This window comes from Chionomys nivalis, chromosome 8 (genome assembly GCF_950005125.1).
Source record: "Chionomys nivalis chromosome 8, mChiNiv1.1, whole genome shotgun sequence".
NCBI lineage: Eukaryota > Metazoa > Chordata > Mammalia > Rodentia > Cricetidae > Chionomys > Chionomys nivalis.
This window is the reverse complement of record NC_080093.1, coordinates 49,529,607-49,544,370: the sequence shown is the minus strand read 5'-3', so window position 1 is coordinate 49,544,370 and position 14,764 is coordinate 49,529,607. Positions and strand designations below refer to the sequence as shown.

General features: G+C 51.2%; 1 protein-coding gene across 3 annotated transcripts; it reads right to left on the bottom strand.

Annotated features, from left to right (window-relative positions):
• Positions 1-88: 88 nt before the first annotated feature.
• Scyl1 (SCY1 like pseudokinase 1) lies at positions 89-14,373 on the bottom strand. 3 transcript variants are annotated; one of them, XM_057779913.1, is made up of 17 exons: positions 14,200-14,373; positions 13,711-13,851; positions 13,196-13,545; positions 12,711-12,801; positions 12,462-12,617; positions 6,528-6,686; positions 6,056-6,163; positions 5,445-5,558; positions 3,220-3,375; positions 2,110-2,298; positions 1,919-1,994; positions 1,518-1,682; positions 1,191-1,330; positions 789-860; positions 492-698; positions 347-407; positions 89-257 (listed from the first exon to the last, which is right to left on the bottom strand). In XM_057779913.1, exons 1-17 carry the CDS (start codon positions 14,308-14,310, stop codon positions 133-135), a joined length of 2,421 nt encoding a protein of 806 aa, XP_057635896.1. In that variant the 5' UTR covers positions 14,311-14,373; the 3' UTR covers positions 89-132. The 3 variants fall into 3 exon arrangements, with proteins under 3 accessions (XP_057635896.1, XP_057635897.1, XP_057635898.1); XM_057779914.1 differs by having other exon boundaries at positions 789-857; XM_057779915.1 differs by lacking the exon at positions 14,200-14,373 and having other exon boundaries at positions 13,635-13,767.
• Positions 14,374-14,764: the final 391 nt, after the last annotated feature.

The window sequence follows — 14,764 nt, the reverse complement described above, 5'->3', positions numbered from 1 at the left end:
TTATTGTGGCTTTGATTATGTACACTAGATGTGCCTGGCCTGGTGACCCGGCTCACATGGTTTGTACAATAAATACATCCTCCAGGTCTGCTCCAATGATTAGAAGTGCCCGGGAGTTGGGGGGTAGGGGTATCAGTCCAGTTTCCGTGCTCCCAGCTTCATGGGCCCCTTGGTGGCCTTTTTCTCTGCCCGCTTGGCTTCCATTTCCCTCCTCCGTTCCTCACGCTTTTTCCGTGCCAGCTCTGCCTTCACCTGTCCTGGGATCAGGAAGGAAAAGGGTCTCAGCTCCCTGCTCCTGTACCTGCCCTGCCCGGGCCCCCACCAGCCCTTCATGGGAAATACTCACTGCTCTCAGCCTCCACGCCTTCCCAGCTGTCTTCACCCCAGGAGTCTGGGTCTGGCCTGGGCTGAAAGGAAAATGCAGGCTACAGTGGAGGCCAGCTCCCAGCAGCAGTAACCCCAAGTACCCCATGCTCTCAATGGGCCAGTACCTGGGCACTAGGACGAACAGACAGGGCAGCAAAGGGGTCACCCTTGTCACTGGGCTCTGTACCACCCCAGTTATACTCGCTGGCTGGCCGGGTGCCTTCCGGGGGTGGCTCTACAGAGCTGGGCTCCTGCCAGCCCTGGTCCCAGGAGCCCTCAGCTTCCCAGCTGTTCCAGTCTGACTCCAGAGGTCTGTGGTCTGAGTGGCTGACCTGGGAGTGGACAATGGGAGAGGGGCAGGCTAGTAGAGTGAAGAGACTAACAAACAGTGTTTCAGATATTCCCTGCCGGACCCAGCCTACTTGTCCAGCTCGGCTCCCTGGGCCCTTGACATTCCAGTCGTCCTGCTGTGCCAGCACAGATTCAGCTTCCTGCTGCAGGGTGAGAAGGAGGAAGGCATGACCAGCAATCCTCTCAACCCTCAAGAGGACAAACATACTGAGCCCTCAGCCATGGCTCAGCTGCCCCTTAGTCTTTATTTTTGAGACCTACCCACCCTCTCCTTTCTCACCCAGCTCTTGGGGACCCTGGAGTTGAATAGGGACTCAGTGGCTGTGTTGGCCCCCATGACCAATCCGTGAAGCTCACCTACCAGGATGCCATGCAATGAGGGCGAGTCCAACTCTAATCTGTGGACTCCTCTAAAGGATGGCCTGTGGCCTTGCGCTGGGGTTCCCTGCGGAGACCTCCTCAGCCCCACTCACCTCTAAGCTGCCCCAGTCCTCATCGTCCCATCTGTCAGCAGTGGCGCTGTCTTCTGCTGTGTCCTTGTCTTCTTCCTGTGTCTCCCAGTGGCCTGAAGTCGTTGGGGTGTCAGGGGCAGGGGCTGGAGGAGCAGCATCTCCTGGGGAACAAAGAGTCTGAGCTCTCGGGGAGATCTTGGGACAGGACAGAAGTTGCTAAGAGGAAGAGTACCAGGGAGAGTAACTAGCCATCACCCCATGTCTCATGTCCCTGCTGCCACATTAGGAAAGCCTGACAAGAGTGGCTCTCAGCCCTCAGACACTGATGTGGGAGCCTGGGATACTCACCCTCTGGTACTGGTCTCTGGGTCACAGTGGTCTCAGATGGCATAGGTGTGGGGTGTGCACGGATGAGCTTGGAGGTGAGTGAGGATACCCCGGTCACAGCCCAGCCTGCCCAGCTGGCTGCAGCTCCTCCTGCTCCAGGGCTGGACGCTGCATGGACATCTTTCTCTGGATAATGAGAGACAAGTAGGTACAGGCTTCATGGAGAGATGATAGAAGAGCCAGCTCGGCAACAGCAATCCACAGCAAACCCTCCCTTCTCTAGGCCAGTTCTCCAAGGTATGGAACAGGGAGCTTGCTGACTTTTTTTTTTTCCAGCTTTCAGAAGCACCCATGGGATGGGACATACCAGGGGACTGTAAAGGACATAGCAAAGGGAGAGAACACGAGTGTAGGTTACTCACCTACTTCTGCCAGTTGAGTAGGATCTTCCGATACAGACTCCAATTTGGACAGGAAGCTTCGGATGGTCTTAAAGGCCTGTGGAGCAGCAAGAGGCCAAGCTGGGTGCTCCAGCACTCCCAAGGATTGCCAGGCCTCTTGGAGACTGGTTATCCCTGAGCCCAACCCTGGGGTCTGCCTGGTTGGGCCTTACCTGGTCCCGCACAGATTTCTCAGGGTCCACAGTAAGGCCGCAGAGCACAGGCAGGATCTTGTGGGCACAGTCATCCATTGAGTAGAGATTGTGTGTGGCAGCAAAGCCCAGGACACCCGCAACCCGGGACGGTGCAAATGGGTCCTTAGTGGCCCGGCTGAAGGCGGAGGTGAGGACCCTGTGTCTAGTCTGAGAGCCGGGATTGACAAAGGAAAGGATGCTTCAATATACAGAATCAATAAGGGGCCCCAACTACCAGACCTTACTTCCTAGGACAGGGCCATCCACTGGAGCCAAGGTCTGGAAATGAGAACCTATCATTCACAATGTAAAAGAAGAGAACTATGGCAGGCAGTGTGGTGCTCATCTTTAGCCCCAGCACTTGGGAGGCAGAGGCAAGTGATCCTGTGAGTTCAAGGTCAGCATGGTCTAGACAGCAAGTTTCAGGACAGCCAGGGCTATAGAGAGAAACCCTGCCTCAAAAAAACAACCTAATAATAATAATAAAGGAAGAGAATCTATAAACAAATATGTACCTCGGCTTCTCTTGGATCATTGGGTTTCACGCTGCCTCAAGGTGTAGGGCCTGAGCAGTGACCCTGAGGCTGGGCGTGAACCTCCTTTCCTCCCTACCTGCTGATCCTATTCATCCATTCCTTTGATTTTTCCATTTGTTTGTTTTGTTTTTGAGACAGGGTTTATCTGTGTAGCTCTGGCTGTCCTGGAACTCCGCTCTGTAGACCAGGTTGGCCTCAAATTCAGAGATCTGCCTGCCTCTGCCTCCCTAGTGCTAGGACTAAAGGTGTGTGCCACCATACCCAACTTTCATTCATTCTTGTTTAAGTGTCTAGGCCTAGCAGAAGCTCAAGTTTATAGACCGTGGCTAAGTGATGCGTGAAGACGTAAGAGTCAAGCAGACCTGAGTTCAGAACCCAGGTCTACCACCTTACTGGCTGTGTGTTCTGCAGCTGACTCCACTTCAAGAAGCCCAGGCAATAGGTCTCATGGAGCTCAGGGGCTGAGTCTCGAGAACAATGAGGACCCACGGACATAGGGTTGCTTTGTAGCCCCGAAGGAGACTATCCTTCTGCATCCCTACAGGACACTCACAGTAGCACTGAGGTAGGAGCCGATTTTGCCCAAGCAGACCGTGGTGTTGCAGCGGATGGGACCCTGGTCATCCTTGGCTTGCAGTCTTGCAAAGTGCTTCATCAGCTCCACATTGAGGTTGGTCTCATTCAGCTTTGGGGCCAAGAGCAGCATGGACTGTAGAGTGGAGGGGTGGAGGGTACAGTGAGCCAGGGCAAGAACAGACTCCTGGGAGAGTGCACAAGCCACCAGCGGGCTGTGGCTTTGGGCAGGGCTGTCAGACCCACCCAGTCCAGTCCTGTCCCAACTAGTATATTGAGAGGGAGTCCCTTAGTTCTGTCTCCCTTCTACAGCAAGACCCCAGACGCTTGCCGATATTATGCTTCGTTCGGACTTACATATCAATATACTGAGAGCCACTCTACCACACTGGCTCATTAATGCGGTGGTCACTGATGACCTCCAATTTACTAATTTTCAATTTAACTTTTTTTTTTTGGTAGCCCAGGCTGTCCTTGAACTTGTAACCCTCCTGCTTCAACCTCCTCTGAGTGCTAGGATTAGAGGCATACACCACCATGCCTAGCCATTAAATGTATTTATTTATTTTTTTTCTTTTTTTTTTTAAGATTTAGTTATTTATTATGTATACAACATTCCTTCCATGTATGCTTACATGCCAGAAGAGGGCACCAGATCTCATTATAGATGGCTGTGAGCCACCATGTGGTTGCTGCCAACCCAAGTGTAGCTCCAACCTCACTCCCAATGAACAGGCCTGGTGCCTGGCACACTGACAAGGCCCCAACTCCCACAACTATTATCTGTCTGGCTCCAGCTTCCACAACCTCGACCCTTCAGCATGTTAAGTCCCTCTCTGCTACCTTTACATTGCTAGAAACTTCCAGCCTCAGAGCCTGTACAAGAGCTGATCCTTCTACAAGGAGCAGGTTTCTTCCATGTCACCTAGTAGACGAGATTAAAGCAGTTCCTTTTCTACACCAGCCCCTCCTTTTTTTTTTTGAGACAGGGTTTCTCTGCGTAACAATTCTGTCTGTCCTGAAACTCACTTTGTAGACCAGGTTGGCCTTGAACTCACTGAGATCCACCTGCTTCTGCCTCTCAAGTGCTGGGATTAAAGGCCTGCGCCACCACCATCCAGACACTCATTCACTCCCTTTTATTGAGGTACAGTTTCTTTCTTTTTTTTAAAAAAAGAAAAGGGGGGCTGGAAAGATGGCTCAGAGGTTAAGAGCATTGCCTGCTCTTCCAAAGGTCCTGAGTTCAATTCCCAGCAACCACATGGTGGCTTACAACCATCTGTAATGGGGTCTGGTGCCTTCTTCTGGCCTGCAGGCATATATATAGACAGAATATTGTATACATAATAAATAAATAAATATTTTTTTAAAAAAAGATTTATTTATTTATTTAATACACATTGGGAGTTTGCCTTCATATATATCTATATCTGTATGAGGGTAGAGGTGCCCTGGAATTGGAGTTACAGACAGTTGTGAGCTGCCGTGTGGGTGCTGGGAATTGAACTCTGGTCCTCTGGAAGAGCAGCCAGTGCTCTTAACCACTGAGCCATCTCTCCAGCCCCGAGGTACAGTTTCTTCATGTAGCCCAGGCTAGCCTTGAACTTATGATCCTCCCGCCTCTGCCTCCCTTGCACTGGGATTACAAATATGAGCTTCAACATCTGACTAAAGTAGTCTTTTTGGGACAAGGTCTTGATATGTATCTCCAGCTGGCCAGAAACACCCTATGTAGACTAGGTTAGCCTACAGCTCACAGCCACCCGCCTGCCTCTTGCTCTGAGTGTTGATATTATAGGCATGTGCCCCCATGCTAGGTTGCTAGGCACTGGTATATTTAAAGTTACAAACCCTCCTGTCTATATCCCCCTTTCACTTTCTGATGAAATACACATCTGTGTATCGTCTGCCAGGCCCACTGTCTGTCCCATTCAAGGACAGAACTTACTGTCTGTATGTGTTGTGCTCCAGTATAGGGCCAGGCAGGCCTGGGGAGCTGCTCAGTGTCAGCTGAGAGTATTGCAGGCTGAGTCCCCCCAGTCCCTCCCACTTTTCAGGCTGCACCAGGGACTGGATTGGTAGCATGCATACATATGAACCCTCCCACCACACGCACTGTCTCAAACCAAGGCCTGTGCTCCAGAGAGAACCACTTCCCTGTCCTGGGAGACAAGAGATGGCCACTCTAGGCCTGACTACACGCACCTTGACTGTCTGCTCCCGGATGGCAGGGTTGGTGTCCAGGAAGCCATGTACAACATGGGGGAAGATCTGGGTGTTGACTGTAGGCTCGTCGAGGTATTGGATGAACTGTTCCATCTGTGGCCCAGGGTGTGGCGTGAGAAGATTGCCGACCCCACCAAAGTCACAGCCACTCTGGCTTTGGCTGTTCCAGTGCAGACACTGGCCACCAGGCAGCCTCCCGAGTCCAGCTCATGCACATGTCCTCAGGAGGGAAGAGCATTTGGCAGGGACTGGTCCCTGCTACCTGAGAGTCTTTCTGGCTCATGAGAACATTCTAACCTACAGGCTAACACTCTGTAGCTCCAGCTGTGGGGCTGACAGGAGAAACTGTGTCCTACTTTAGAGGACCTAAGTGATAGAGTCTGGAGAGTCCCAGGGCTACAAGGAGCCTTGGGACCAGCTCCACCTCCTGAGAGTTTTCCTGGCCCTTCACCTGTGTAACACTCAATGGTAAGGGGTTCAGGGTCCCTCTATAGCCAAAGCACAGGCTCCGGCCACTTGTTTAAAGTTGGGGGTGACTAGAACCGGGGTCTGGGAGGAGGACCTGGGCAGAAACTGGCTGAGGCCTCTACCTGCTGGAGGAGGCGGATGCGCATGGCACGGTCAGTGGATGAGAACATCTTCACCACCACGGGGATGATCTTCTGCTGGTACTCTTCAGCACTGAGGAATTTCCCCACCTGAGGAAGGAGGAGAAAGAGGGGCTTGGCCACATCCACGGGGCTAGGACAACTTCACAGGGCTCCCTCAACTTGCTTGGGCTCACTGCTGACTTCCCCGGAGACGAATGAGGTGATGGTGGAGAGGGCTTGGAGAAATGGAGGGAAGGCACTGAAACAAGGATCTATAAGCAGAGGAATCTAGCAGCACAGAACTGTCCTTCCCAAGGGCTACAAGTCCGCCAGACTCCCTCGCACTGTCAGGTAGCCTTGCTTGCTAAGTCAAGAGGACACTGGGCTTGCGTCCACCCTGAGAATGCTTCTCACCCAGGGCTGTATCCATTCAGGTCTCTGTATCCCACAGCTCCTGCCTGGCCCCATTTACCTTGAAGAGGGGTGTGAGGACCACAGCCCCAGCGTTGCCGAACTCAAAGGCGGTCAGTAGCTGGGGCAGCACCTTGTGCCGACAGAAATCTTCAGGAAATGAGTCTAGACTCTTGCTCAGCTCTTGGAAGAACTTCTGCTTCTCAGCTGGCTCTTTGATCTGGGTGGCAAAGACAGGGTTCAAGGGGAAAACAGCTTCACCACACACACTCCAGACTCAGACGAGGGTGAGGCCACCCCAGGCCGGGGGGACAGGAGCAATGCTAGGGAGCCCAGCTCTCCACTTAGCAGGTGATCATGGGCAGACTCTCCCTGTAAAACAGTGTAACAACTCTACCACCACTCTGAGGATTCAACCAGAAAATGTTCATATGCGCTGCCAGATGGGATGATTGGTATTTGTGAATTACTGTTTTTAAAAAATTGTATTGGTGCTGATTCTTGTATATTGGTATATTGAATATTGAATGTGAGTGCTGCTACCTCTAATTTTTGTATAAGAGTATGCTTATAGGGGGCTGGAGAGATGGCTCAGTGGTTAAGAGCATTGCCTGCTCTTCCAAACGTCCTGAGTTCAATTCCCAGCAACCACATGGTGGCTCACAACCATCTGTAATAAGGTCTGGTGCCCTCTTCTGGCCTTCGGCATACACACAGATAGACTATTGTATACATAATAAATAAATATTTAAAAAAAAAAAAAAGAGTATGCTTATAAGCCAGGCGGTGGTGGCGCACGCCTTTAATCCCAGCACTCGGGAGGCAGAGGCAGGCGGATCTCTGGGAGTTCGAGGCCAGCCTGGTCTACAAGAGCTAGTTCCAGGACGGGCACCAAAGCTACAGAGAAACCCTGTCTCGAAAAAAAAAAAAAAAAAAAAAAGAGTATGCTTATAACTTTGTCAATATTGTATTGATACATTTACCATATTACAACATACATTTCTACCTCTGATATTATTTATATAATAACATTGTTTACATTTGTAATGACATTGTTTACAGTTAGAGATCATTGTCTTCATATATATATATATATATATTTTTTTTTTTTTTTGGTTTTTCGAGACAGGGTTTCTCTGTGGTTTTGGAGCCTGTCCTGGAACTAGCTCTTGTAGACCAGGCTGGACTTGAACTCACAGAGATTCACCTGCCTCTGTCTCCCGAGTGCTGGGATTACAGGTGTGCGCCACCAACACCTGGCAAATCTTTTTTTTTTTTCTTTTTTTTTTGTTTTGTTTTGTTTTGTTTTTCGAGACAGGGTTTCTCTGTGGTTTTGGAGCCTATCCTGGAACTAGCTCTTGTAAACCAGGCTGGTCTCGAACTTACAGAGATCCGCCTGCCTCTGCCTCCCAAGTACTGGGATTAAAAGCGTGCGCCACCACTGCCCGGCTCATTGTCTTCATATATTGCACAGTTGTTTATTCTCTTAGTCTTCAAGTTAGATAGATATTGAGAATTATACGTTTGTCATATTTATTTTTAGGTTATTCAGGTTTTTTAGATACATAGAGATTATATTTAGTATAGATAGTATAATCTTCAGCCTCTTCGAAGAGCTGTAGAAAATGGCCTTTAATCTAACCTAGAATTCCGTGCCAACGAGACATAATCACGAGAGAACGTTTAGCACCAAAGACACTCCACTGGGAGCTTGTCTTCTTGGCAGAACTGGCCTTTGGGTTAAGAAAAGCCCATACCTCAACTACTGACAAAGATACAGAATATCCATAAGTGGATAAAACAGGATTGTCTTATCTTGCCAAGACAGGGTAGGATAGTTCTAAGAAAGTTCCTTGCCTTTAATAATGGTATGTCAGTTATATTAGGCCTTAGCCAAAGTTGGTTGACTCAACATTGCAAACGAGACTTTGGGTGATTGCCCAGGTAGTCAGTTGTCTCTGTCAATTGTTGCACATTTTGGATATCTCTCATTTGTTAAGTAATATTAATTCCCTTTTCAGATCTTTAACGGAGTTAAAGATTAGATAATTGTAGTTACTCTCTACATTATTTACTCTTTTTTTTTTTTTTTTTGGTTTTTCGAGACAGGGTTTCTCTGTGGCTTTGGAGCCTGTCCTGGAACTAGCTCTGTAGACCAGGCTGGTCTCGAACTCACATAGATCCGCCTGCCTTTGCCTCCCGAGTGCTGGGATTAAAGGCGTGCGCCACCATCGCCCGGCTCTTACTCTTTAAAATAGAATGTTTACTATATTTATTATTTGTTCCTATTGTATATAGTTGTATTTGGTTTGGCTCTGTCTTATTTAGACAAAAAGGGGAGATGTAGGGGAGACCCAGCCAATCACCTTGCTTGTAGGGCGGGGTCCCCTGAGGATATTTTTTACTTATAAAGATTGCGGGCATACTCCCGCCTTCCCTTCTGCTTTCCTGTTGTTCGCTGGAATCTCGGGTTCTGTAAGTCTCTTTCCCAATTAAAGCTGAATATTATTAAAATTTCTGTCTGCCTTCATTTACGCCACTACAGCCATGCATGCTGTGATGCCAGCTAAGGCAGAAGGATCTAGAGCTCGAGGCCAGCCTAGACCACACAGTGAGTTCAAAGCCAGCCAAGGCTATATATTTAGACCCAATGCCTGGCACACAGCCAGTGTCTTCTAGTGACTGTCTTTGCTTCCCTGTTACTTCCCCTGTAGGGTAGACAATCGCTAGAAAGATTAGACCCTTCATCAGCATGTCCTCTGCTGCTCACAACAGCCCACATGAGGAAACTGAGGCTCAGAGCATGAAGGGTCTTACTTGGTCCTTGCCTTGGCCTGGCTGGGTACACTGGGTGCAGTTTCTGGAGAGCCATAGAAGAAGTCAGGGAACAGGCACAGTTTGCCACTAGACCTGGGCCCAAAGGCTCAATACTCCATAGTCCTCCTAATACCCCCACCAGAGGCGGTTAAACCCACAGCACAAATTTTCTGAGCACAGACTGAAAACGAAACCCTCCACACAGCATCTCAAATAACCCTCACACAACTTTATGAGGCAGGAAAACACAAGCACCTTACCAACAAGCAGCAGACAGAAGAGGGAGCTTGTTTAAAGACACACAGCTAAGAAGTGACCAACAAACCTCTGCAACCTTGCACAGTGCAAACACATGCTGTCACTCCCCCACTCACAAAGGAAGATGAGGGTGAAGGGGACCATGGCCAGAAGCTGGGCATGGCAGCACATGCCTTCCCAGCACTGAGGAGACCAACGCAGGATTAAGGATTCAAGGCCAACCTGGGCTGCACAGAGGCCTTGTTGCCTCAGGAAGAAAAAAACCAAGCATATGGAAAGTCATGACCCCAAACCCCTTGCGCTCTGTTTTACCACCATCCCTCAGAGGTAGCTTGGCCCAGAACCAGTGACCACGGCTGAGGATGAGGAATGCCGAGGTGCCTGGGAGTTGCTTAGTTCAGCATGAGCGGCAAGCTCTGCCCCAGCGCTGGAAATGAGTAAAGTTCAAAGAGACCAAAAAACAGCCAAGGCCACCCTTCCAGGGAGTCACATTAATTCTCATCACAGTCCACCGGCAGGAAGAGGAGGCCCTGGTACAAACTCCCACATTCTTTTTTTTTTTTTTTTTTTTTGGGTTTTTCGAGACAGGGTTTCTCTGTGGCTTTGGAGCCTGTCCTGGAACTAGCTCTGTAGACCAGGCTGGTCTCGAACTCACAGAGACCCGCCTGCCTCTGCCTCCCGAGTGCTGGGATTAAAGGCGTGCGCCACCACCGTCCGGCTCCCACATTCTTCTAGGGGTTAGTAGAAACAGCTCATTCTCAGGGGACAGGTGGCCTGGCAGAGTCTGCCATGTGAGGAGAACATCACGGAACAGCATTCCCGCTGCCCCCACACTGGCCAGGAGACATCAGGGCTCAACAATTCCAGGTGTTTCTTCAAGATGCCAGAATTCTGTCTACAAGAGCTAGTTCTAGGACAGCTAGGACTGTTATACAGAAACACTCTGTCTTTAAAAAAAAACAAAAACAAAAACAAAAACTTTGGTTCCAGGCATGGTAGATCACATCTTTAGTCCCAACACTCAGGGAGGCAGAGGCAGGAGGATCTCTGCGAGTTCAAGGCCTGCCTGGTCTACATAGTGAATTCTGGGATAGCCCCAGGGCTACATAGTGATACCCTGCCTCAAAAAAGAAAAAGTATAGTCCTTCCTGCCCTACCCCAACTCTGAACTCTGCTCCTTCAAGGTCTGTAGCCTTCTGCTCAGCTCCTGATTCTGTGATCCCTGCCTCAGGCTGGGTCAGGGCAGAGCCTCAGTCCTGTGTCACTATGATGCCCCTAAGAGCTAGTGGATGCTGTGACTCTCTGCCTTGCACAGATATGGGTGCTGAGATTCAGAGATGAAGCAGAGGGTGTCCCCTTCCCATGTGTTCTCGTGTTCTCTCTTCCGGGGCCATCTTCCCCAAGTCACCTTCCAGGTGGCTCCCACCTTTGAGTCTTTCAGCCCAACTCTCTTCTCCAAGGGGGTCCTCAGAATACCCGGTCATTTTCTTCCAGCAATTACTCAGGGAGCATAGGTTTTCTCATTAACGTTTCCTGTCTTTCTCCTGTAATGAGTGCTCCCAAAGGGGGGGGCCCTGCTCTGTTCCTTGCTGGGTCCTTGAGGACAGGTCTGACTCTCCTCGCTCCCTAGCACTGTGTGTGGCGCCATGAGGAAAGAGCAACAGGGCAGATATGGAGCTGTCCTGGAGCAGCCAGTGGGCGTCTATTGTGAGTTCAACTCTACGCAGCAACCCTCTGTCTGCCTCCACCATGAGTGGATTCAAGAACCAGAGACCAAAGCACCAGGAAAGAAACAACTGTCTGTACCACAAACATACAGCCTACTTTTTTCTTGCCATGATTTGCCCAAATATCACAGTTTAGTAACTATTTACACAGCACATATATCACATAAGAAGCTAATAAGTTAGCTACAGATAAATTTGAACAATACAGAAGGACAGGGTGGGTTAATGGCTCAGTGGGTAAAAGTATTTGCTATGCAAACATGAGGAACTGGGTTCAAATACCCAGCTCCATGTAAGAAGCTGGGTGTAGCCCCACACACCTGTCACCAGTGCTAAGGAGGTGGAGACAGGAGATCACTGGAAATTACTGGCTCCAGGCTGAGTGAGACCCAAGCAATGAGAATGAGGCATCGGGGGATAGCGGAGGACACCTGATATCCTCCTCTGGGCTCTGCACACAGCTCCTCACGTCTGTGTATTCAACACACACACACACAGGATTATAGAAAGATATAAATTACATGCAAACACTATGACTTTTTTTTTTTAATCAGGGACTAGAGCATCTGTCAATTCTCAGGGGTCCTAGAGCCAATTCCCACTGTGTTAGTTTTCTGTCATTTGGGAAGAGGGAACCTCAGTTGAGAAAACACCTCCATCAGATTGCCTGTTGGGGGCATTCTCAGGGTTAATGATTGATGTGGGAGGGCCCAGCCAACTGTGGACAGTGACTCTTGGGCAGGTGGTCCTAGGTTGTAATAAAAAAAGCAAACTGACACAAGCCGCTAAAGTGCATTCTTCCACGGCCTCTGCTTGCGCTTCTGCCTTGACTTCCCTTCATTATGGACTGTGATTGTGTAAGCCAGAGAAGCACTCCCCTCAACACACTGCTTTTGGTCACGGGATTTCATCACAACAGAAAGCAAACTAGGACTCCCACGGATACCAAGAGGGGCTGTGCTATGCGTTTTGAACTAAAAAACTCTGCCCCAGGCTCCTGTAAAGGAGGAATTATGACCTCTGTTGAACTTCAGGCATGAAAGGTCACAAGATGAGAAGAGGTAAAGCCAGGGCTTGCACCCAAAGGACTTAACTCCACTGTCCATGCTTGTTCTCACACAATCCAAATGTGAGAGATGCCAAAGCATAGGTGAGGGCCATGGCAAAGAAGACCAGGAAGACTGGGAGCTCACCTGAATCTCTTCTAGGAAGAGGTTGGTCTCTACAAATCGGTTGCTCATGAAGCCACCGGGTGCCCGGCAGTTCTGCAGGAAGCGAGCGGGGTTGGGACGTACTTTGGGGTTGGCTCCCACCAGCTCACAGTAATGGGTCACCAGTGATTTGGGGATCTGTAAGAGAATGCTTCATGTCAGGGAAAGGGTGGTGGATGGGTGGCAAGGAAGAAGGGACTGATGAGAGGTAGGCAGGAGCTAGACACTTACCTTTCCAGGATTTCGCAGGGCAGCTGCCCGAGGTAGGGACCCATTGAAAACTTCCCAGATGAGGCAGCCCAGGCGCCACATGTCTGCTGACCTGTGGCAGTAACCCAGAGCTGTTCAGGGATCCCCAGCATATACTAGCGCTGCCTCCAACCTGCTTTAGCCACCAGGCACCCACTGCATCACAGGCCGTGGCTGTCCCTGCACTGATCCCTTGGCCCCAAGTAGTTTGTTTCACTAGCCCCATCAAACAGAGAAACCAAAAGTCAGAGAAGCATGAACACCTGCCTCCAACACAGCTTCCAAATTCAGAGGGACTAAACACCTAAGGTTATGTCCATCTTGACCAACCACCCTCCTCCTGAGATGCTGGTTCTCTTCCCAGACAGGCAGCAAGAGCCAGCGGCTTCCCAGCTAGTCTAGGGTCCTGAGGCTGCAGGGGCCTGCAGTGCAGTACAGATCAAGGCACAATGACGTCAGTCACCCACCACTTCTCTTTGACTGCTCTGCTACTGTGGTCGGCCAACTCCGGGGGATCGTACTGCTCAAGCTCAGGGATCCCCTTGCTGGGCGGTCCCCCGCCGTTGCCCTGGGCTGAGTACATGTAGTCCAGACCCCCAAGTTTCCACTCGCCAGCCCTGTCCACAAACACAGCGGCCATGCAGACATTATTGTGGATGAGGTTGCAGTCGTTGACCAGGAAGCTGAGGGCTTTTACGATCTGGTGCAGCCCCCATGACAGTTCCTGCTCCTTCAGGCCACCTGCCTCTGCTCGTGCCTTGAGGTATGTTCCCAGTGGGGTCACAGCCTCTGTCACGATGTGGAGGCACTTTTCTGTCTGAGTAAGGAAAAGGATATTAGGGTACGGTTCCAGAGGAGGAAGGAAAGATAGGGGCATGACTGGGAGAGAGGTAGCGGACAAGATACCAAATCTGAGGGCGTTGAAGCACTTGGGTACAAAGTGAGGGCAAACAGTGAGATGGGCAGATCGGGCGACAGGTACCTCCAACCCATCGATATAAGCCAGGATGTTGGGGTGCCGGAGAGTTTTGAGGCGTTTGAAGGCAGCTTTGGCCACCTGGGTCTGCTCTTCGGCTCCCGCTTTAACATCATACACGAAGATGGACACCGCGCTGCCTGTGGCCTGGTGGAGGACACAGTAACGTGAGAGGCGCGGGCCAAGTGACCACTCCAACCTGCCTGGGCTTCACCAGCTCCGAGTGCGTCTCCAGAGCAGCAGGGAAGGGACGCCGGCGGGTCTCGCCGAGGACAGCCCTTAAGAAGCTGGCCAGGCCCACGTGACCCCCGTCCTGTCCGCTTGTCCGTCCCTCGATCCTTCCGCCCGCCACGTCGTCACTGCCCGCCCCACTATCAAGCCCGTTCCCGGGAGCCTCGGTCGCCACGTCAGGCCCGGCGCGACACAGCGGGGCCGGCATACAGCCTAGGAAAGGCCGAGGTCGGCCGCGGCCTGCGGAGCAGCACCGTACCTCACCTTTTTGCGGCCGCGGTGCAGGGTCCAGGGCCCGGGCGGGCCACCCTCGGGGGGCTCCGGGCTCAGTTCGAATGGGAAGTCCCGGACCGGGTCCCGGGCGAAGAACCACATCGTCACCGCCGCCACGGGCTCGGGAGCCTCCACTCCGGGTCCTCCGGCCGCCCGAGCCGGGGCGGGGCGGGCCGAGGGCGGGACCACTTTGGCCTGTGGGCGTGGTCTTGTGGGGGCGAGTCTTGGGCGGGGCCTCTGTGGGGCAGAGGCGGGGCTAAAGGCAGGTCTGTAGGACCGAGCGGAGAGAGTCCAAGCCAGCAGGGCTTCAGAGCTGCAACCAGCCATCCGGCTTTGAGCCCTCCGTAGGCTCAAACCTGCACGCTCCAAACTTGTGGCCTCGTATAGATAGAAAAATGGAGTGTAATGGAGAGTAGTGGGTGCATCAGTTGAAGAGTGAAGAGGGGACGGGGTCACAAAGGGAGCGTGGCAATAGATCCCTTCTAACCAAGAGAGTATGGAGAGATAGTAAAGAAAAGCTACTCCCGACTGTCAGATGGGAAAGTCGGAGCAGTGA

What these genes read in the sequence shown, in the direction of transcription:
- Scyl1 (XM_057779913.1), bottom strand. Translation starts at nt 14,310, where the DNA reads ATGTGGTTCTTCGCCCGGGACCCGGTCCGGGACTTCCCATTCGAACTG. An exon ending in CTTATATCGATGGGTTGGAG is followed by an intron (nt 13,546 to 13,710) that starts GTACCTGTCGCC and finishes TTCCTTACTCAG; the next exon opens with ACAGAAAAGTGCCTCCACAT. An exon ending in CAGGGAGCCGAGCTGGACAA is followed by an intron (nt 699 to 788) that starts GTAGGCTGGGTC and finishes GTCCACTCCCAG; the next exon opens with GTCAGCCACTCAGACCACAG.